Source organism: Meles meles, chromosome 1 (genome assembly GCF_922984935.1).
Source record: "Meles meles chromosome 1, mMelMel3.1 paternal haplotype, whole genome shotgun sequence".
Classification (NCBI taxonomy): Eukaryota; Metazoa; Chordata; class Mammalia; order Carnivora; family Mustelidae; genus Meles; species Meles meles.
Window position 1 is genome coordinate 110,969,653 of NC_060066.1, and position 25,003 is coordinate 110,994,655.

Consider the following 25,003-nt stretch of genomic DNA (forward strand, 5'->3'; position numbering starts at 1 on the left):
ACTTGTTACAACTATTTAGATACTTGGTTTCTTTCATCAGCATTTTATAGTTTGCCACATGTAAGTCCTGTATGTGTTTTGTTAGACTTATACCTTTCATTTTTACAGTGATTGTAATTGGTATGATATTGCAGTTGATATTGTATCTAATTACCAGTATAAAGAAATATAGCTTATCTCTGTACGTTTATTTTGTACCTTGCAACTTGTTAAACAACCATTAGCTTGCATGGTTTCCCTTTATGTAACATTCTTCTCTTGCTGCTTTTTTAAAACTTTTTCTTTGTCTTCCTCTTTTATCAATTTGACCATATGAACTTGGTGTAGTTTTGTGTTTATCCCAGTTGGGGTTCTTTAGGGTTTTTGGATCTGTAAATTAACATTTTCCACCAAATTTGGGAAGTTTCTGGCCATTATTTCTTTAAATTCTTCTTTGCCTCTTCCTCACTTTTTAGGACTCCCAACACCATGTTGAACTGTTTGATATTGTTTTATACTGAGACTCTATGCATTTTTTCCAGTCTTTTCTCTCTCTGTTCTTCAAACTGAGTAATTTCTATTGATCTGTCTTCAACTTGAATCTTTTTTTCTGCTATCTCAATTTCTGCTAAACCTACCTAGTAAAATTTTCATTTCAGTTATGGTACTTTTTTTTTTTTTAAGATTTTATTTATTTATTTGACAGAGATCCTAAGTAGGCAGAGAGGCAGGCGGGGGGGAGGGTGCGGGGGGGGGGGGAAGCAGGCTCCCTGCTGAGCAGAGAGCCCGATGCGGGGCTCGATTACAGGACCCTGGGATCATGACCTGAGCCGAAGGCAGAGGCTTTAACCCACTGAGCCACCCAGGCGCCCCTCAGTTACCGTACTTTTTAACTTTTGAATTTCTTTTTGTTTTCTTTTAAAAATACAGTTTCCATTTTTTGGGATCTTTTATCTATTCACTAATAATATGCTTACCTTCATTTCTTAGAATTTATAATAGCTGCTTTTAAGCCTGTTTGCTAAATCTATTATCTGGGCTCACTTTAAGTGTCCATTAACTGCTTTTTATCTTGAATATGGATTGCATGCCCCCATTTTTTTTTGTACATACAGTAAGTTTTAGCAAAAACTTAATACTGTATATATTATGTTGCAGTGCTTTGAAATCTATTTTGTTTTTCTGAGGATTTTTTTGTTGTTGTTTTTCTATTAAGCAGTTAGATTCCCTGGGTTCAAATTGTGAAACTGTCATATCTACTATATGCAGCAACTAATGTCTTTGCTTAGTTTTTCAGCATCCAGCTACTCTTTTTGGCCTGACTCTGATGGTCTCTGTTGACCACAGACCTGCTTATGATCAGCAAAGAATATGAACAGATTTTTATAGTCAGATTTTAAGGTTTATCCTTTCTCTGGTCTCTGTTTCTAGCAATCTCTCAAAATTTCTAAATGCTTTGCCAGTTCTCAGTTCTACCTTGTGACATCTCAAGCCAGTAAGAATATTACTTTCTGTCATTTGAGCTCTGTGCCATCTTACACATAGTTCAGACAATGCACTCAACCAAAGACACAACACACTTGCAAATCATAGTAAAAGGCAGTTATATCTTTCAAGGGTACACCCCCTTCTCGTTTCTCCCTACTTTTTCTCAGGTTCTCTGGTATTTACTTTGCAAATGCATTGTTTAGTGATGAGGGAGGTATTCAGACAGTTTATACTTAGATTCTATTATCTTAGTACTTCTGCATTTCTTTTGCCTCCAAAACTTCACTTCAAAGTTCAAATCAGAGTTAACTGGAAATTTATCAGTCTGAGTGGGTGCTAGGAGAGCCAGCAGTGGTTAAAGAGCAACTCCAGGCAAGAAAGCCACAAAATGAAGTAATCTGATACTCTTCTCAAAATTTTATCTCTGTTCATTTTCCAGTGCATTTGAATATTATTATTATTATTTATTATTATTGTTATTATTTTTACAATTTTTCTAGTTTTTATGGTTTTCTGTCAAAGGAATTAGTTAAACTCTTGGCAGTGCCATACTTTGAGGGCAGTTGTGGCTGGTTCTAAAGTTTTACCAGTGAATGTATTTTTTTTTCTATCCCTACAAATTTTCAAAAGGGAACCTAAAAAAAAAAAAAAAAGAAAAAAAAACCAACTATAGAGTGAAGGTTAAGATTTTTTCTTCATAGTAATAGCTTGCATTATTAAACTTTTACATGCTGTAATAGTCTAGTTTTTGTGTAATCCACAAACTGAAAAATTATAAATTCAGAATTTATGGGCTGAAAGGAACCCTAGAGACCCTTTAGTTAACCCCATCATTCTATGAGGAAACTAAGACCGTCAAGATTTGCCCAAGATCACTTAACATGCTTATTATAAAGTGATTGTCTAGGGGCGCCTGGGTGGCTCAGTGGGTTGGGCCTCTGCCTTGGGCTCAGGTCACAATCTCAGTGTCCTGGGATCAAGCCCCATGTCGGGCTCTCTGCTCAGCAGGGAGCCTGCTTCCTCTCTCTGCCTGCCTCTCTGCCTACTTGGGATCTCTCTGTCAAATAAATAGGTAAAATCTTAAAAAAAAATAAAATAAGAAAAATAAAGTGATGGTCTAGTTTAAGTTCTTTTCATTATACCATAGTGTAGTTACATAGCTGTATTTTCTATCTTCCACAGGACCACAATTTCAAAATTGTATTAATATTGTTTGTGAATACAGGCTATATTCCAGCTATATCACAGATTACCAAAATAAAAGCTTTAATATCTAAGTCAACAGGAAAACAAAACAATGTAACAGATGACTTAACTCTCTCAGCCTGAAAAAAGCTGAAGGCTCTGACCACTAAACCAGCATGTTCATACTAACTGAACTAGGTTTTTGAGGAAGGTTTTTCAAATACTATATACCTCATCTTCTCTTTAGTGTTTCAAGTGAGAACACAGTGTGCCTCTTTCTTGCAATTTTCAACGATTAACTTTTGTACATAACAGATGTTACTTTTCTTGCATGCCGTCTCACTATGGCCCTCTGCTGTTAAATTAAAAAATGGTTTTCTGGCCACTACTCCCCAACTATCAGTATTTGTGAAAACAGTTTTTCTAGTATGAATCCCAATGGCCCCAGTGTTGTCATGTTAGCTGCCTGTCTGTCCTATTAGCTCCACTGCTGTGCTAATTAGGCCAAGTTGGAAGGTTGACTCTTCTGAGAGCCACTCAAATTAATAAGATGTACTGCAGAACCACAAACCATCCCCGATTCCAACTAGACAGAACCGACAGGGATACATGTATGGCTCAAGGTCAATTCCTAACCATGGGAAAGGAATTTCTAACCACTATGATGAAATGGCTTAAAAGAACACATCCAAGGAAAAGGCTGAAGACGGTGATGTAGGAACTCTGAACTTACCTCCTCTATAGACACTTCAAATCTACACCTATTTACAGAGCAATTCCTCCTGAAGAATAACTGAGGGCTGACTAAACAGCTTCTGTATAACAAAAGATAGACCACATAGAGAACAACAAAACAGATGGAGACTCAATTAAAGGGAACCCCCCACCCCCAATGCTGTGAAATGCGGGGCTGGGGAGGGTGGGCAGGGGGAAAGAATAATACTGAAGGATCATGAGCAGATTTGTCTGCTCTGAGGCACAGAAAAAAAGCTGTGGTTTAGAATAGCAAATAGAATATAAAGGAACCAGCTCTAGAACCCTACCAGACAGCAGAGGAACTGCTGAAACTCCCTTCAGGTGGGAGGGGCTGGCAAGCACCATAGTTTATGCTTCCCCTCCACCTTGACAGTATAGATAGGAGCAGGGGCTGGGCACACTAGTCAGATTACCATCTCAGTGAGCCCCTAGACCACATCATCCCCAGCTGTTCCACCAAGGGAGGCCCAAAACCATGCACGCTAGGACACCCCGGTCACTAGAGCTCCACCCATCTCACCAGGTGACACAGGTGCAAAGTTGCAAAGCACCCTGGAACACTCCAGGCCCACACCAGTTAAGTTGCAGATGGCTTGCTGGGCCCCCCTGATGAAGAGCATTCTGGGACTTCCTGGCTCATGTATGTTTTAGCTCTCACTCTAGCCACCCTGCCAGGGTACTCACTGTGTGGAGCACGTTGGGAACCCCTGGCCTGTGCCTACTTCAGTGCCAGCTGTCCTGCCAGGGCACTCCCTAAGTGGAGCATTCTGGCCTGTGGCAGCTTGGCTCCAATCACCCTTTCAAGGGTGCTTCCTTCGTGGAATGCCCTAGGACACCCTGGCTTGCACTCATTGCAGCTGCAGCTATTTTGCAGAGCTCTCTGCAGAGAGAGGCCCACGACACGTGCCCCCCCCCCCCCCCCCCCCCGCCGCTGCCCAATTTACCTCCAGCTATCCTGCTGAGGCACTCTCTGTACAGAGAGCCCCAGGACCATCCCGGACCACACCCACTTCAGCTCTGAACATCCCAGACCCAGAATGGAGTGCTTCAGGACCCCCAGCCCATGCCAGCCACAGCTCCAGCCAGTTAACCAAAATTACCAGTCACACAGTCTACACAGAGGATGACCATACACAGGGGCATTCCCTCAAGTTTAAGAGAAGTAGCTGTTCTACTAAATTCATAGAATAGGCAGAAAGGCAGGCAAAATGAGAGAGAGGAACATGCTCTAAACCAAAGAACAAGATGAAACTTCATAAAAAGAATGGAAGGAGATAAATGAAATGGAGATAAGCAACATGCCTGATAAAGAGTATAAAATCATGATTATAAAGATGTTCACCAGACTGGAGAGAAGGGTGAAAGAACTCAGCGAGAACTTTAACAAAGAGATAGAAAATATGAAAAGAACCAGAGTTGAGGGATATAATAACTGAAATGAAATATATACTAGAGGGCATTAACCCAGATTAGTGGATGCAGAAGAATGAATTAGTGATCTAGAGGACAAGGTAATGCGAGCCACCTAAGCTGAACAGCAAAAAGAAAGAAGAATTAAAAAATAAGGGAAGGTTAAGGGATTTCTTGGACAATATCAAGTAAACAAACACTCATATTATAGGGGTCCCAGAAGAAGAGAGAGAATGGGGCAGAAAATTTATTTAAAAAATAGAAGAAAACTTCCCTAACCTGGGGAAGGAAACAGACATCTTGGCCTAGGATGCAAAGAACTCCAAACAAGATAAACCCACGGAGGTCCATACCATGACATATTGTAATTAAAATGTCAACTATTGAAGAAGCTCTTAAAAGCAGCAAGAAGCAAATAGTTATACATAAGGGACATCCCATAAGGCTATTGGCTGATTTTTTCAGCAGAAAAAATCCCACTCCCTCTGTGTCTCTATCAAATAAATAAATAAATCTTAAAAAAAAAAAAAAAGAAGTTAAAGGAGTTCATTACCACTAAATTGGCCATAGAAGAAATGTTAAAGGGACCTCATTAAATGAAAAGAAAAGGCTCTAAGTAGAAGAAAAGGAAGATATGAAGAGAGAGATATATCATATATATATGTATATATAAATCTTTTTATCTTTATAACTATATATCTTTAAATCTATATAAAGATAGAAAACATGACAACATATACATGAAATGGGGGGAGCAAAAAAAGTTATTTTAGAATGTGTTTGAACTTAAGTGACCATCAACTTATAGACTGCTACATACTTGGGATGTTATATATGAACTTCATGGTAACAACAAAACCAAAATGTGTAATAGATAACCAAAAAATAAAGAGAAAGAAAGCCAAGCATACACTAAAGAAAGTCATCAGTCACAAGAGAAAATAGCAAGAGAGAGCAAGAAAAGGAACAGAGTAACTACAAAAATAGCCAGAAAACAATGAACAAAATGGCAACAAGTACATACCGATCAATAATTACTTTAAAATGAAAATGGTGTAAATGCTCTAATCAAAAGACATAAAATGACTGAATGGGTGATAAAACAAGACCCATCTGTATGCTACCTACAAGAGGCTTACTTCTGATCCAAAGACACATACAGACTGAGAATGAAGGGCTGGAAAACATATTCCATGCAAAGGAAAGTGGGGTGAGGCGTGGTGAGGAGGGGATCAGGGAAGCAGTAATTATCAGACAAAGCAGACTCTATAACAAAGAGACACAGAAGGGCATTATGTAATGATAAAGAAATCAATCCAACAAGAGGATATAATAACTGTAAATATCTTTGCACACAACATTAGAGTATGTAAGTACGTAATACAAATGTTAACAGACATAAATGGAGAAATTGACAGTAACACAATAATAGTAGAGAACTTTAATACCCCACTTACATCAATGAAGAGAATATCTGGGCCAAAAATCAATAAGGAAATAGCATCTCTGAACTAGACCAGATGGACTTAATAGATACATACAGAACATTCCACCCCCAAAACAGCTGAATACACGTTTTTCAAGTGGACATGGAACATTCTCCAGGACAGATCACATATGGGCCACAAAACAAGTCTCAATAAATTTAAAAAAGACTGAAATCATACTATGCATCTTTTCTGACTGCAATGATATGAAACAAGATATCAAACACAAGAAAGCAACTGGAAAAAACACAAACACATAGAGGCTAAATATGCTCCTAACCAACCAATAGGTCAATGAAGAAATCAGAGAGGAAATAAAAAATATAGAGAGACAAATGAAAGTGGAAAAACAATCATCCAAAATCTTTCAGATGCAACAAAAACAATTCTAAAAGGGAAATTTATAGCAATACATGCCTATCTCAAGAAATAAGAAAAATCTCAAACACTTTATTTAACCTTATAACTAAATGAACTAGAGAAAGAACAAACAAAGCCCAAACTTAGCAGAAGGAAGGAAGTAATAAAGACCAGGCAGAAATAAATAAAATAGACTCTAAAAAAAGAAAATAGAAAGATCAATGAAACCCAGAGTTGGTTCTTTGAAAAGGTAATAAAATTGATAAACCTTTAGTCAGATTCATCATGAAAAAGAGAGAGAGAGAGAGACAGACAGACAGACAGACAGGACCCAAATAAATAAAACCAGAATAAAAGAGAAGAAACAACAATTGACACCACAGAAATACAAAGAATTATGAGACCACTACAAAAAATTATATGCCAACAAATGCGACAACCTAGAAGAAATGGATAAATTCCAGAAACATACCAAATACAATACAAACATACCAAAACCAAATCAGGAAGAAATAGAAAATCTGAACAGACCAATTACTAGCAACAAAATTGAATCAGTAATAAAAAAAACTCCCAATAAGCAAAAGTCCAAGACCAGACAGAATCACAGGTGAATTCTACCAAATATTCAAAGAAGAGTTAATATTTATTCTCCTCAAACGGTCCAAAAAATAGAAGGGGAAGAAATTCATTCTATGAAACCAGCATTACCTTGATACCAAAATCAACCAAAGACACAACAGAAAGACAAAACTATAGGTCAGTACTCCCAATGAACATAGATGCAAAAATCCTCAACAAAATATTAGCAAACTCAATTCAAGACTATATTAAAAGGATCATTTACCACAATGAAATGGGAATTACTCCAGAGATACAAGGATGGTTTAGTATAAACAAAAACAACATGATACATCACATCAACAAAATGAAGGACTAAAAATAGGGGTGCCTGGGTGGCTCAGTGGGTTAAGCCTCTGCCTTCAGCTAAGGTCACAATCTCAGTGTCCTGAGATCGAGCCCCGCATCGGGCTCTCTGCTCAACAGGGAGCCTGCTTTTCCCTCTCTCTCTGCCGGCCTCTTTGCCTACTTGTGATCTCTCTGTCAAATAAATAAATAAAATCTTAAAAAAAAAAAAAAAGAGCCCCATATATCCATCCCAATAGAAAAGCCTTTGACAAAACTCAGTATTTGATCATAAAAACTCTCAACAAAGTGGGTTCAGAAAGAATATATCTCAACATAAAAAAGGACCTATATGAAAAACCCACAGCTAATCTCATACTCAATGGTGAAAAACTGAGAGCTTTCCCTCTCAGTTCAGGAAAAAAACAAGGATGTCCATTCTTACCGCTTTTATTCAGCACACTATTATAAATCCTAGCTGCAACAATCTGACAAGAAAAAATGAAAGGCATCCAAAATCATAAAAAAGAAATAAATTATTTCCAGAAAGAAAAAAAATACAGTCCCATTTATAACTGCACCAAAAATGAACAAAATACCTAGGCAGTAAAAGACCTGTACTCTGAAACCTATAAAATACTGATAAAACACATTGAAGAAGACAAACAAATATAAAGATATTCCATGTTCATTGATTGGAAGAATTTATATTATTAAAATGTCCATACTACCCAAGGCAATGTACAGATTCAATGCAATCCCTGTCAAATATCAATAGCCTTTCTCATAGAACTAGAAAAATTGTACAAAAATTTGTATTGAACCACAGAAGACCCCAGATATCCAAGTCAATCTTGAGAAGGAAGAACAAAACTGGAGGTATCACAGTCCTGGAGTTCCAGATGTACTACAAAGCTACAGTAATCAAAAACAATATGGATCAATGGAACGAAACAGAAAGCCCAGAAACAAATCCACACTTACATACTCAATCTATAACAAAGGAGGCAAGAATATACAAAGGGAAAGGACAGTCTCTTAGATAAATGGTGCTGGGAAAACCTGACAGCTACATGAGAATGCAGCTGGACCACCTTCTCACACTATATGTAAAAATAAACTCAAAATGGATTAAGACCTAAATGTGAGACCTGAAACCATAAAATTCCTAGAAGAAAACACCAGTGGTAATCTCTTGGACATTAACTTTAGAAATATTTTTCTGGATATGTCTCCTCTGTTGAGGGAAACAAATGTAAGAAAAAACTATTGGGACAACATTAAAATAGAAAGCTTTTGCACAGCGAAGGAAACCAGTAAAACAAAAAGACAACCTACTGAATGGCAGAAGATATTTGCAAATTATGTATCCAAGAAGGGGTTAATATCCAAAATGTATAAGGAACTTATACGACTCAACACCAAAAAGACAATCTGATTAAAAGTAGGCAGAGGACCTGAACAGACATTATTCTAAAGAAGACATACAGATGCCTAACAGATACATGAGAAGATGCTCAACATCACCAATCAGGTAAGTGCAAAACAAAACCACAATGAGAAATCACCTCATGCCAGTCAGAATGGATACAATAAAAAAAGACAAGAATAACAAGTGTTGGCATGGATGTGGAAGAAAAGGGAACCCTTGTGCACTATTGGTGGGGATGCAAACTAGTACATTGACTGTGGAAAACAGTATGGAGGATGCCTGGATGGTTCAGTTGGTTCAACAAGCCTTCAGTTCAGGTCCTGGGATGGAGCCCATGAGGGGCTCCCTGCTCAGCAGAAAGCCTGCTTCTCCCTCTCCTCCTCCTGCCTACTCGTGCACTCGCACCCTCTCTCTCAAATAAATCTTAAATAAAGTGTACATCCACAATTGACATGGGTCATTATTTTCATCTCTCCATATGAATGAAAGAAGTATAGTATATGGGAGAACAATCACAGGAACAAAAATAGTATTCCTTAATAATCATCTTTCAATATTGAATAATGCTTTTACTGTTATGTTTTTTAAATCAAAATTTACATTTTTATGTAAAATAAACTGTACAGAATCAATGTGAACAAAATGCAAAGAATAAATGTCTATACAACACACAACATGTGAATCAATACTCTAGTACAGATGTACAGAAATGGAGATCAATAATGAGCTGGTAAATCAGGCCCTCTTTATCATTCTAAAGTCTCTTATATTAAGCCTTCTTTGATGTGACTCTGGGTCTTACTATAGAAAAATGTTGAAAGACAAAACATGAAATGCAGAAACACTCATGTAATTTAAAACCTCTATGTCATTGTTTTTATTTGGGTAACAGAGCTTTAAAAAAGACAGTAGACTAATGAGCTTCGTGAAGTCAGTAACTTATCTCTTTTTAAGAAAGATTTTATTTGTTACAGAGACAGAGAGAGGGAGCTCACACAAGAAAGAACCCAAGTTGGGGGGTGGGGAAAGGCAGAGGCAGAGGAAGAAGCAGGTTCCCTACAAAGCTGGGAGCTTAATGCCTCAGGGCTTGATCCCAGGACCCTGGGATCATGACCTGAACCGAAGCCAGGCACTTAACCAACTGAGCCACTCAGGCACCTGCCCAGTAACTTATCTTGTCCTCATTCTATTTCTATGAGTTCAGCATTTAGTGCAGTACCTAGCATAAACTAGGCTTCCTATAACTATTAAGAGAATGAAAATACATGAATGAATAAATGAAGACAAAACACTAAAACCTAATGACTGTCCTCCAGAGACTATTAGTAAGTTCAATAGTATTCCTCAGCTCTGTGTGGTTCACTGTTCTAAGAGTTCTACATGTCAACTCATTATTTCCATTTTATAGATGAGGAAACCAAGACTAAAGTAACACCTCAAGGCCACACTGTGAATTGTGGGCCAAGGATTCAAATTCAGACAGTCTGAGTGTACAGCCTAGGCTGTGACTCACTGTGATATAGATTTCTAGAAATGCCACTTTAGCATTTCTAAAGCATTGTAAAAGTGCTTCTTAAATGATAAAATGACAACAGCTAGAAGACTTGAAGGATTTTTCAAAGTGGTTGGAGAAAAGGAAGTTGAAAAGATTGAAATCAGGCATGCAAAAGTTTATAAAAATGTAGGACAATAGACTTTTAGAGCATCCAACGCAGAATACCTTCAAATGTAAACATTATATTAATAGCTAGTCTCAGGAGAATTTATCTAAAGTCAGGAAATAAGTGGAATTTGAAAATTTCTTTCATGCAAGACTAGACATTAAGTATTTGATGGTACCTTAATTTATTACAACAATATGTAAGATGAAATTCCCTGTTAGCCCCAATTCATAGTCACATTTCTTGTCGAGAAATTCTAGGAGTACAAGTTTTTTAATGTGCTGATATCTTACCTTTTCTTTTTGCTGATGATCATATCCATGGTTTGGAGCAGACGCCGTTCCAGGGCTAGAATATCTGCATCAGTCACATTTCTATAATAGGCACAAACTGTTAGCAATGTTTGGGGATCCCATCCTTGGGCATAACAAATACAAGGCAGCTGGAGAAACACATAAACCTTAGTTGTTACCCAGTAATTCAAGGACCTTTTTCTAGAGAATACTAAAATGACTATAAAAAGCAAAAATGCTTTTGCTGTCATTTTTTTTTATATAGCTAAAAGTTGTGCAGTCTCAGGGCAGTGGAAGGTAACTGGCTCTCTTATAGTCTTTCTTAGCTTTGATCCAATGACATTTATGATGCACATGTAAGCACTCTTACAACTTGGCATTGCCTTCTACCATCCTACTTCTAGGAGGAACTGATTTACTGAAGTGGCGATTAGCTCACATTGCATGAGAAATGTGCCTTTAAAAAGTGTAAGAGGAAGTAAAGAGAATCTGACTGAAATCACCATTTTTAAAAAGATTTATTTATTTTAGAGAGAGAGAGAGAGAGAGTGAGTAGTGTATGCCTATGAGTGGGGGAAAAAGGAGAGGGAGGATCTCAAGCAGATTCTCTGCTAAGTGCAGAGCCCAATGTGTGGCTCAATCTCAGTCTCACAACCCCAAGATCATATCCTGAGCCGAAATTAAGAGTGGGACACTCAACCAACTGAGTTACTCAGGTGCCCCAAAATAACCATTTTAAAAATAAGTGAATGTAGGACAAACAAAGGGCAAATAATATAAGTGATAAGATTATTTATTTGGAGAGATTCCTAGGACAATGCCTTTAAGGACAGAGGGAAAGAATTAAAAAATCAGTGTCACAGATCTCATATTTAAGTATTAATGATGATGGCATGCTAGGACATATATATTCATGAAGTAATAGAAAAAAAAAAAAGAGACAAGTTCTTTTTACCTGAGGAAATAGGACATGTACGTGTACGGGCAGTTGACAGCACCAAATCCAGAAAGAAGAGCCATGAGAGTCACACCAATCACACCTACCCGGCTGATGAGCTGTTCTATGGACAAAATCCCTAAAAACATCAAAGTGATAAAGATAAAATGGCATTGCAAGGGGAAAAATGACAGAAAACCTCAACCATTACATACAACTTAAATGAGCAAAATTTTATTATCAATATTAAATTTAAAAATTCAATTATCAATATGTAGATCTTCCATAATAAATATATAAAAGTCTACGGATTTTCCTCCTATCCCATATGATTCCAGAATCATCTCTATTGCTGGGCGATGGTAATACTAAAATAATATTTGCAGATAATACTTTTTGACTTAAGGTAGTGTGAACTCTAGCAAAGCACTTTTAGTAGTAAAAGCTTTGGCAGAATAATGTTAGGGAAATAAATCTGCTGGAAAAGTAGAAATACCAGGTAACACTTTCCACGATACTTACCATCAAGATATGCACTTCCCCCTGAGGTCATAATAAGCTCTTAAGTCTTATAAGTTTATGTAGTACTCATTTTTGTCCATAAACACATAAGGTATCTCACAGATGAGCTGAATTTATACATGAGTATCTTAAAGGCAGATACGTGAGTTTTAGATTATCAGTTGTATTCTAATTATCAACTGTTTCTAATTATTTGAGAATGCTGATAATTAGTAGTTAAAATAAATGCCGTGGATATTTGGGATAAGTGAGAGAAAGCAATGCTGAAGAATAAGCCAGGAAGCTTGGAATCGCAGAACAAAACTACTTCTGTTTTCCCTTCCTATTTCAAGGATCGAATCCACTTGAGCATTATTCACTCTGGCCTAACACCAGAGCTGCCATTCAGGAATCTTGTTGGCTTTGAAACCGAAATTCCAATATTCTGGTCCTCCTGCTCTTGTGCTTCCACTACACCATTTTAGAGCTCTTTGTGACCTCTTTCTCCTACCTTCCATTTCCTTCTTCACAGAGTCTAAGCTCCAAGCTTGCTTGCTTCAACTTCTCTCATTAGGATACTGTCCTGACTGTCTTTCTTTAGCGCTGATCCTGAAAACTCCCTATCTTGGATCAATCTAACACTCCATCTTCCCTGTGCCCACGACTGAGCTGCTAAAACAGCTAGAGTGCATTGTGATATTGGTGCCATTACAGATTTATGGTCTCTAGTCTTAACAGAGCTTACGATACTACTGAGGAATTCTTCTGCCCTTGGTTAGCCACTTCTTCCCAATTCCCTCAGCAGACTAAATCTTAAAAAAAAAAAAAAATTTACTTTAGGGGTGCCTTGGTGACTCAGTTAGTTAAGCATCTGCCTATAGCTCAGGTCATGATCTCGGGGTCCTGGATCCAGCGCCATGTCGGTTCCCTGCTCAGAGGGGAGTCTTTTCTCCTTCTCTCTCTGTTCTCTCTCTCAAATAAATAAATTAATTAAATTAAAAACATTTTTTATTTTAGAGAGAGAGAGAGTGCACAAGCACATGATGGGGAGGGGCAGAGGGAGAGGGGGTGACAGAACCTCAAGCAGACTCCCCACTGAGTGCAGAGCCTGATACTGGACTTGATCTCACAGGATCTCACTGAGCTCATGACCTGAGCTGAAACCAAGAGTCAGACATGTATCTGCCTGAGCCACCAGATGTTGCATCACTCCCATCCAGCAGAAAATCTTGAATTCATTTTCCCAATCCTTGTTCTCGGTAGCTAATGCCCCTATTATAGAAGTTATTAGATATATACTTCCTTCTACTATATTCACATCTGCAATCATCCTCCCAACTTGTCCCCCTCAAACGAGACAGTGTGCAAAGCTAAGACTTCTCTACCTATGCTTTGATCTTACTTCCTTTCTACTGCCTCCAGACTCTTGTTCCATCACCCTGTCCTCTCTATCGTCAATATTTCCTTCCTGGCTGTTCTTTTCCTTCAGTTTCAAGTCTCCTTCCTAAGAAAGTCTGTCCTTAGCCTTGAGTTTATCTCTAGTCGCCAATCCTCTATTTCCCCTATAAAAGCCAAACTTTTTGAAAGGAACTCACACTTACTATCACCTCTTCTTCACCTCCATTTATTCTTCAACTGGCTGCCATTCGGCTTCCATTCCGTTCTCCTACCTGAAGAAAATTGCTTTCACTAATAATCATAATGGCAATAGTAGAGCAACATTCATCAATGCCTGTTATGTACCAGGAACTGTTTGAAGCAGTATTAACTCATTTACTCCTCATGACAGCCCTATGAGGCAGTATTATGGAAAACCTCACTTTACAGATGATGAAACAGAAGCACTGAGAGGGTAAGTACCTTAGTCAAGGCGACACAGCTAGTGGCAGAGTTAGGATTCAAAAACAAGCAGTGTAGCTCTACAACCTATGCTCTTCACCATTACTATAATATGGTCATGAATTTTCTTCTGGTTGTAAAATTCAGTGACATTTTCCAATCCATGCTTTATTCGATTTTTCATGACATTAATCATTGCTGCTTAGTCTCATGCTCTACTAACTGAGCTAGCCAGGCAACTGAATCATTGTTATTTAAAATTATTTTACTTTCTTGGCTTTTATACCATTTCTCTCAGTTATCTTTTAACTTCTCTAGCTGTTATTTTCTTGGGTCTTCTCTGCTCAGAATGGGCCCGATCCTGTTTCATTTCACTCAATACATTTTCCATGGGTGATCTTGGCTGTTTTCCCAGGTTCATCCAATGGCTTTTAGCTGATGGTGCCCAATTTTTTTGATTCCTGGAGTTATTTCCATAAGGACTAATAAATCCATACCTTCCTCCTAAGTTGCCAACTTTTGTATCCAACTGCTTGCTGAATATCACTTGGATGTGCATAGGCAACTCAAATTCAACATATGCCAAGTTTGAATTATCTTCCTTCTTCTGCACTACCTATTCTTGAAAATGACATCAACTATCTAGTCACCAAAATAGAGAAGTCTATACCACTAGTCTCCATTCTGCCTCTTGCTCCCCCTTGAATATACCAGTCTTTTTTTTTTTTTTTTTTTTTTTTTAACCTCAGGGCTTTACATGATGTCTCTTCTGCCTTCTTGCTGGGTCTAGCTTTGGTCTTGCCTTTTAAATCTCAGCTTAAATACTTCCTCATAAAGGCTGACTCTAACCACTCGCATCTAATTTGACATCCTTATCTACATTGTTGTCTACCACAGTAACCCGTTTGCTCCTTGGTAATAATCACAACAGGCAATTATTTGTTTATATATTTACTGTTCAGTCCTCCCTGCCAGAAGGTAAGTTTCACGAGGGCAGAAACCAAGTTTGTTTCATTCATGTTTGTATCTCCAGCACTTAAAATAAAACTAGGTATTCAAAAAATATTTGTGGAATGTTATATGAATGACTAAATCCTTATCCAAATTCTGTCGATTCTACTTCCCACATATCTCTTTACATCCTCTTTACAGGAAGGAATCATGTCTTACTGATCTTTGATTTTCTTACTGTCTGGCACAGGGAAGGTGTTCAGCAAATGTTTACTGACTGTAGATATAAAATTATCCAGTAACAACAACAACAACAAAAAAAAAATCAAGGGATTAATGTAGGTTATTGAATATAAAAAACTAGAAAAATGCCCCCTCACTTTTATTCCCTTTAAGGTGGTGTCCCATTATTAAATATCTTTTCCTGGTCTAAAGTACTTTGAAGATAGGATCTACATAATCTTAGCATTTCTATAAAGTTAAGGTCATTTGTTACTTGCTTTCTAGCTAGTAAGTGTAAAGTCAGGTGGATGAAGTAGCATGCGGAAAACCATCTCACTGTTGCCATTTGCTCCCACAGATTCTTTCTAGCTTCATACACTTTTTATTTATTATTTATTTTTAATTTTTTTGTGCACTTCATAAACCTTCTTAGCCTCCTTTACTCCTTCCCAGTACGGAATGCCTTCTCATCTTCCTTGGTTCAGGTACTGCACAAGGAGTATTTCCATAGACATCTTCTCATTATAGCTAAGGATGGGGTTCTGCAGTCTTTTTGTGGTCTCTACAGTAATAAATCATACTGGTGTTGGGATTGTCCTAGAAAAGCTCTAAGATGGCAGGGTAAGCCTGGCTGCTTCTTATCCATTGCCTAAACTGTTCTTCCTACTTCCTTCTTTTAGTCAAATGAATAAGACACTGGACATAAAACCAACATGCTTATTTCCTGGAGCACAAAGGAAAACTAAAATAGAAACTATTTCCCTAGCTCTTCCTGCTAGTGTCTTCTTTAGGATATCTCTACAGAATTTTGAAAAAAAAGAAAGATACCAAAGATGTGATGGTCTTCATCTCCCCTCAGGCACGGTCTGGCTACACCGGTCGTGTGAACTGACTGCTCATAAGAAGAAAGCTGGAGACAGACACCAGAGTCTTGTCTTTGGGCTGCGTGTTAGCTTGTGCTATTATTGAAAGCAGCCATAGGGTCTTTTTATAATTCTTGTCCCTCATTTTTGATATCACAAATTTCTCTCTCTTGGGCTTAGTTGAAATAGTTTATAGGAGAGCTATATTGTCAGGGCCTCTGTACTCCAAATCTTTCCCTATATGGACATGTGCATGCTAATCATATTAGCAAATCCTAAAATCCTATCCAGAGTGTTACATTCTTAGACTCATTTAGTATCTTGAAGAGACTAAGATTTTTTTTTTTTTATTCACTGATTCAATAAACATGCATTAAACATTTATGTGCTAGGTTCCACTCTAGACACTGGGGATAGAAAGATAAGTAAGATGTAGTTTTTGACCCCAGGGTCCTCAGGAGGCTCGTGAGTTAATGAGGAAGTCAGAAAAGGTAACAAGTAATTATAATTGTTATAGGTGATATAAGTACACTAGGTGGGAGCAATTAGTATCTTCATGATGGCCAGAAAAATCTAGAATGGACAAGAGTTGAATATTGCAAGAATAGGTATTTTCTAGAAAAAACAAAAGGTGAAGGAATGTCCTGAGAATAGCTCTAGAAACTTGATCCCAGGACCCTGACATCATGACCTGAGCTGAAGGCAGATACTTAACTGATTGAGAGCCACCCAGGCACCCCTGTATATGCTTTTTAAAACTGTGCATTTTCTCTGATCCTCCTGCAGCACAATCTTATAACCTCTTTCCTCCAGATCCCTGCTATAGGCAAGGAGTAGACACAGATGGATTCATGGTAGGTTCTAGACACTGGTTTACTCAACATTTACTCCAATGCCTTTCAGGCATGTCTTCTTGTATTATGGAATCTGGAAAGCCAAATATTCTTTCCCAGATTTCCTTGAAACTAAGGTTCTGAATGTACCTAGGTCGTATCAAAGTCACATGCCCATGTGAGACCTCAGAGGCAGAAGTGAATAACATGGGAGTGTGGACAGCATTTGGGACTGCAGCAATCCTACTATCTGATCCCTGATGTCACAGGTCCCCAGTGGTAGTGACAACTTCAGTGAGGTTTTCTCCAGTGACTATTGTGGTATGGTTGAATGTTACTCTTCACTATGCAGCATTTAAATTTGACATCTTGCTTTCCTAAAAATCCTATTAACTCCCTAATACCCTGAAATAAATCACTTTCTGCTTTAAATTTGTTAGAGCAGATTCTGTTTTCTGCTATAAGAATCCTGACATAGCGGGACAGTGAAATGAACAAATGTGTATTTTTTTTAAACCTCCAGTATCAAAGTGCCAATATATTCATTACAGGTGGCATATAGATCTATACCTATATTCATGTATATATTTCTGAAGTAGTTCTGGAAGGACTATTCGATGACAGATTATTGTTTATGGTTTTTAGCACAGAAATTAGGGCTCTATGATCTGCTCTCGTATTTGAAGATTTTGTTAAGTTTTATTTATGTAATCTCTACACCCAAGAAGGGGCTCGAACTCATGACCCCAAGATCAAGAGTTGCATGTTCTACCAACTGAGTCAGCCAGGTGCTCCTGCTCTTGTATTTAAATGAACTTTATTATGTAAGGAGAGACACTGATACCTAGAAAGCTTTTCTTTATCCACTAATTTTGAATGTTTTATGTCACTGCTTTTTCCTAAAATACATATAGTCCCTAAAGACAGTATTTATCATTACTTGAGCAGTGGTCATTTATCTTTTGGGTCACTGACCTCTTTGGGAATCTAATAAAAGCTTGTGGATACTTCAGCTCCAAATATACATACAAATATTTCCTGATAATTCTACAAACAATAACAGGAATTTTAAATATAAAGACAACTTTCCCCACCCCTTACTCTCTTGAAGTTCATTCACTAACTGAAGGTCAAAAACTCCTGCTCTAAAATCACAGAAGTAGTTTCCAAAGCCAGTATTTGATATTTCCTAGGATGAAGGGAAATTCAGTTTAAAACCATACTGTTAAAAAAATAATAATAAATAAAACAAAACCATACTGTTTTTAGAGAAATAATTTGCTATACTTCCCACAATCAGAAGTTTAAAAATAGTTGTTTTTTAAAATTAGGAAATGATAAACAATTATTTCCTTCTCCCCACCACATATATATTCACCATGTTTTGGGCTGAGAATGGGAAATGGATCTCCCAGTTTCCAGAAGAAGTACATGAAGGTCAGCCACAGGAGACAGGAGAAGAGCAGACGCTGTTTATGTACTAGGAAAGAGGAGAAAGACAGTAAGGTAAAACAGATCTATTAAAGATCTTGCTCTACTTACAGATATGGAATCATACTAATATTTGGCTGGCTTGTTCACTTGACAAAGGAGTGATGGAAAAAAAGTTTTTAGAGAAAGCATCCTAATCACTGTAAGAGGAATTTGGCTGAAATTAAGATGTGGGTTAAGGGAGATACTATAGCGGAAATAGAAATACAGCTGTAGCAGCACAAATTGTCTAATCAGTCAACATTGACTTTGTGCCAAACTTCTTAAGATGCTGCATGTGAGGCATCCCTAAATAACAGTCGCTACTGAAAGTAACGTAGAAATGAATCTCTCCACAGCCTCAATCCCCACAAATCCTCATCTCAATCTATGTGCTGACACGAGAGGGTAAAATACTCACGTTTACAAATACTCACATAGTCGGATGTTGCTCACAATAAAATAGCCAATGTAAAAAGGCACCATGAAAACCAGGATCAGAAGGATTACACACAGGTTCATTTTCCAGTGAAAATAACGGGAACTGAAATAAATATTAAAGAATATCACTAGGAGGGGAAGAAGGCAGCAACTTTCACTCTCTTTAGTCTTAAAGATTTCTTACTCTGAACTCAATACTGAATATATCCCATCCAATTAGTCAAGTAGGCTGTTACTGTCTGCTTCTTTATAGAGGTTAAAGAATATATTATAATAGAGTCCTGGAAAGTATATATGAACATCCTAACTTTTAAGAATTTTACTTATTTAAATGAGAATGGAAATGCTCTAGTTATATTCATAGGCAGTGTATAATAACATATCAACATATACTATTACTGGTAGAAAATGACTATTGTTTCATTTATCACTGGGAGTCTCATAATTAAAAGAAAATAAATGTTAATAGTAATCGCTATAAATAGTAATGTGCTATAAAGACTTAAATATTTCTTTTGCATCTTCAATATAAACATTTGATATGCATGACTACTTTTATTAATGCTTATGAACTGTATTTTGTGAATTGATTACAATATTTTTAGGACTTTTATTTTTGATGCTATGGCTTTTATTCCCATGACTTATGCATTCCATAACTAGAAGCCGGTATCTCCCACTCCCCTTCACCAATTTTGTCCAACCCCTGACCGTGGACTTTTTTTTTAAATAACAATTTTATTGAGATAAATAACACTTCTATTGAGATTTATTGTACACCATTTAAGGTGTACAATTCAATGGTTTTCGTATATTCATAAAGTTGTGCAACCATCACAATACATTTTAGGGCATTTTTCCTCACTCCATAGTGAAACTGTTCCCATTTGCTCTCCTTTTCTCCTCACTGGCCCAGCCCTGGGAAACCCCAATCTACTTTCTGTCTCTATGGATTTGCCTATACATGTCATCTTATGTCTGGCTTCTTCCACTTAGCATAATGTTTTCAAGGTACTTCATTCTTATTTATAGCTAAATAATATTCATTCAATTGTATAGATATGCCACATTTTGTTTATCCACTCATAGTTGCTGAACATTTGGATTGTTTCACTTTTAACCTATTATGAACAGCGATGCTTGAACACTTGGGTATGAACTTTTGTGTGGATATGTTTCATTTCTCTTTAGGTATGTACCCAGGAGTGGAATTGCTGGGTCATATGATAACTATTTAATTTTTTGAGGACTGCCGCTATTTCCCAGTGGCTGCACCAGTTTACATTCTCCCCAGTAGTATAGGAAGGTTCCAAATTCTGCACTGCTTTGTTCACACTTGTTACTGTCTTTGATTATAGCCATCTTCATGGGTGTCAAGTGGTATCTCATCATGATTTTGACTGCCATTTCCCTGCAAACGACTGATGATGCTGAGCATCTTTTCATACGCTTATTGGCATACGTGTCTCTTATTTGGAGGAATGCCTCGTTAGATCCTTTACCCATTTTTCAATGTGTTGTCTTTTTATTGTTGAACTAGTAAGAGTTCTTCATATATACTAGATAGACATCTCTTATCAAGTAAGTAATTTACAAAAATGTCTTCCCATTCTTGGGGAGTCTGTTCACTTTCTTGACCGTGTCTTTTGTATTTGTTAATTTTAAACTTACACTTGGGCCTTGTTTCAAAGAGTTAAGTGGTTAAGTGGCTTATGAAGATATATAAAGTATAGGATAATGAAATAAACTGTAAGAAAGTAGGAAAAGAAAGGAAAAACAAGAGAAAAGATAGGTATAAAAGAAGTCCAGGGCTGATGACTATTATGAAAATGCACACCACAGAGCTCTAGAAACATGATATCAATGGATCAAAAATTTAGCTTGAAGTTTCTAATGTTTGATGTGAAATAGAAAATTTGATCAGTTAAGGAAATGACAGTGTTATAGGAAACCAACTGCTTCAAGGAAGTGTAATTATTACTGATTTACTATTACTGAAGTATTACCAAGACCATAATGAAATTACTCCAAATATTTCCTAAAGAAGAAATGTGAAGGCGATTAACAAGGTCTTCAACAATATCCTTTGAAGAGAAGCATCAAAATGAGTTTCAGAGGGTGGTTTTTTACTGTTTCCCCCAATACAGGTGGAAGGCATCATAAAACAAAGAGCTATTCATTAAAAGCTGCGCTACAAAAAGCCAATACCATTTAGTCTAGATCTATAGATAGCTTTTTATTTCTCTGGATTAACCCATTTTAGAATATCTAGAGAAACAAATAAGCTACACATTTTCTAGGCAACTGTACTTAGTATTTCAGCTAAATTTCTAAAAGATACTGGGAGGCGGTGGGTTTGAAATGACAAGTGTGACCCATATTGCCAATTAAAAACGAACACGTATTTTAACTTTTTTTTTTTTAAGCTGAAAGTAAATGACATTCTCTTGAGAAAATTAAGGATCCTAACAAGATTATATATCTAAGTAGGAGGCCACAGCATTTCTGCTCAGAGGTGTCAAACTGCTCAGAGGTGTCCTAACTCTTTGTTAGGACCGAGATTCTTCTTTGAGAACTATTCTGAATGAAGTCAGTGCACCAAAATAACACATGATCAAGGCCCGTACTTCTGTTGTATAGTAGGGCCACGTGTTAGTATAAAAGAAATAGGTGTAACTGAATGTGTCTCAGTCTATACAAACCCAACCCCCCAAAAAGCACCCAAACCACAACCAGATTTTAGTAATGCAACTTCCTATATTCTTTAAGGTTAACTATTTAAGAAATAAATATCAAAGTAACTGAGTTATGTGTCTTACTCTATGGATTAATTATAAAGGAGTTAAAAGGCGGGGACATCATCTACCAAAAACAATTTTGGTTCTAGAATATTTGAGGCATACTCTTTTCTTACTTAGAGGATGGCAAACTATGGCTTGCCAGACACCTGCATTCATTCATTCATTCATTCATTCATTTAGACACTTGCTTTTATAAGTGACATTTTATTGGAACACAGCCACACCCATTTGTTTATTCATCGCTTATGGCTGGCTTTCACTCTACAACAGCACAGCTGAGTAATTGTGATGGAAACCGTATAATCTACAAAGCCTAAAATGTTTATTATCTGGCCCTTACGGAATGACTTGCTGACCTCTGGGTAGAGAGCAGTGGAAGTTTCTGGTTGTAATTAATAATTTGTAATTAGTAAGTAAAAGAACACTTGTCTATTCCTGATAGTCATAGGATCTATATCCTGCTCATCCAAAAAAGGTTTGGATTATTAAAGAACTAGTTAAAGTAAGCATCAGGATACATTCTTGTTTTATCATACTACAAATTCTTGATTTATCAAGAGACATTAATTATCAACTCTGATTCTCAAAGGAATCTGAGAACACCATCTCTCTGTAACTCTCAAGTATCAGGAGTCTGGAACAAGTTATACAGCTTAGCTTGGCACTGATTCCTGATTACAGAGTCAAATGACACTTTATTAAAAGATTTTTCCATACAGGGATAAAAAATTACAAAAGTCAACATAGAATAGCTGATGTACTCTACACACAAACAATGGTCTAAAAGAACTCAAGCTTGCAGTTAACAAGCAAGAAATATTTTGGACAGGCTGTCTAATAAACAACGGGCCTGTTATTTGGAGGGGAATAGGAGTTGCTTTTAAAAAATGCTTTAAAGAAGACTAAGTTCAGACTCGACCACATCTGTGAAATCAACAAAGGTAACTTAAGTGAGAGTTGGAGTACAGACTTCAGAGAAGCCCATTCATAACTAACTGAGCAATTCTGACCTTTTCAGGTAGAGATTTTTTTCATTAGCACAACAATATGAAGGGCTCTTAGCAGGATTCAAAGAGCAGCCTGAGAAGAATAAAACTTCTAGGCATGAAGCCTGGGACCTCGCTTCTCACAGCTTCATTCTCAATTAGGCCTCTCAATTAGCTCTCATTAGAGCTAATTAGAGCATTTAGTCCTTTAGGTCAGACTTTTTTTTTTTTTCCTCTTATTTCACAATTGGTGTCAAACCAGTTACTAGGTGATTGGGACCCATACTTGCTATGATTTTTACAGTGACTGAGACCAAACTAACCACACGGTGCATTTTTTTCAGCTATGGAATTCAGGTAAGTCTTCCACCTCATCACACAGTTCTCTCCATGAGAAGGGCTGATTAGTACTCACTCACCTGCTGTTCAATACTTTTAAGATTTCAAAGATGATGAGCTCAAACATGGTACAAGAGAATGCGAAAGTCACAGAGAAGATCACCTGTACCACATACTGACGAACCTATTAAAAGTCAAATAGAGAATACAAGTCATTTCCTTGCGTGAAATATTGAATTAATAAACTGGTCACAAGTCAGAAAACTTAATGAAAAAATTCTCAAGTCATTGGAAACAGGGCTATAATAACAACTTGCTTGGAGCTAAAGAAATAGATTGAAGTAGGTAGTATTTCTAAATCATGGGCCACTATGACCATCATCCTCTTGTGGATGGAGAATTTAAAGCACAGCCTGACGTGACAGGGCGAGAAGCAGCACTTAGAATTCCTGATGCGCACTGACTTAAAAAAGGTTATACACACAGACACACACAGGTTAGTGCTAAAAGGGTTTCTTCAACACTCTTCAGACCTTGGACCAGTTCTGGAACCTCCCCTGGGAGGCCTTGAAGTATTCGAGCAGAGCAGACTCTAGAATCCTGGGCTCTTTCAGACCACAAACCAAACTCCTTGGAAAGGTTTAATGGTGAACATCCTGGAAACGATCTAAAAGTAGTCCACAACCATTGAGCTTATCACTAAATAAGGATTAATTAGGAAATGTCCAGTCTAGGCTGCTGTTTCTATGAACTTCTGGCTTGAGAACCAGATCAGCCTTAAGATTTTGGTATTAACTTAGGATGACTTAGGTTATTCACACTGAAGGTCAGATACCCAAATAAATGGGAACATTTATAAGACACTGTAAATTAAATTCTCTTCAAAAAAATAACTGTCTGCTGTTATTCTTTATACTGATATTACTAAGGCATGTCAGTTTTGCTCCTGGGTTACACAGAGCCTGCCTTTATTATTTATTTATTTATTTTTTAAAGTCAACTAATCATAGTCTCCAATTTAAGAATTATATAGTACTCATTTGGCTAAAACTTCCTACCTTGGAAGTGAACATGACCTTTCTTGAACAGAGGCATTTTTCTTGTCCATTTTATTTTATTTTTAAAGATTTATTTCAGAGAGAGAGAGCACACTTGCACAAGAGGAGAGAGGGAGAAACAGAATCTCAAGCTGCCTCCATGCTAAGTACAGAGCCCAACAGGGGGCTTGATTTCCTGACCCTGAGATCACGACCTGAGCCGAAACCAAGAGTCGGATGCTTAGTGGACTGAGCCACCCAATTCTTGCCCATTTTAAAACAATCTAAATTCATACAGTAGCAGTATAACCAAAATGATCTCTTCTTACCTCGTAGTCCTTAAACAGTTGGCGCATGAAGAAAAGCCACCCAAATCCAAAGAAAAGTATCTGGAGGAGAAGCAGATCAAATGTCAATATACATAATCTTTTGAGAAATGCCCAACACAGATTATTTTAAGATAAAAGTTCTGTTAACCAGACAATTAACTTGTTTCCAAGATTAAAGACAAGATCCACTTATATAAGATCTATTTATTAAAGCCCACAACACTGGGAGAAGGTGTTAAAATGCTCATCAATTTTTGAAATTATCCATGTTTTAGAACATTGTTTGTATTAGGCAAAAATAAAAGTATATTTTTTTCTGCAATTTACGATGATCATTATAGCTAGAAAAGCTGGCAAACAAAAAAGGAGCCAGTGGAACTTGCCTCTTATATTATATCCCTGCTTGCAAGTATTTAGAATAACAAAACTTTATGGGAAAGGAGTTAAAATTTAAAAAGAAAAAAAAAAAGGAAAAAGGAAAGTGGTAGAAAAACGGA

General features: G+C 37.1%; 1 protein-coding gene across 3 annotated transcripts in view; it reads right to left on the reverse strand.

Annotated features, from left to right (window-relative positions):
• Window positions 1-25,003, reverse strand: part of LOC123937011 (Golgi pH regulator) — a 58,454-nt gene that overhangs the window by 25,199 nt on the left and 8,252 nt on the right. For all 3 annotated transcript variants that reach the window (XM_045997695.1, XM_045997526.1, XM_045997607.1), the window contains exons 2-7: window positions 24,507-24,566; window positions 23,221-23,324; window positions 19,011-19,117; window positions 18,482-18,583; window positions 11,913-12,033; window positions 10,958-11,038 (exon numbers count right to left, since the gene is read on the reverse strand). In XM_045997695.1, coding sequence (XP_045853651.1) covers window positions 10,958-11,038; window positions 11,913-12,033; window positions 18,482-18,583; window positions 19,011-19,117; window positions 23,221-23,324; window positions 24,507-24,566 — 575 coding nt within the window. The remainder of the gene's footprint in view (window positions 1-10,957; window positions 11,039-11,912; window positions 12,034-18,481; window positions 18,584-19,010; window positions 19,118-23,220; window positions 23,325-24,506; window positions 24,567-25,003) is intronic.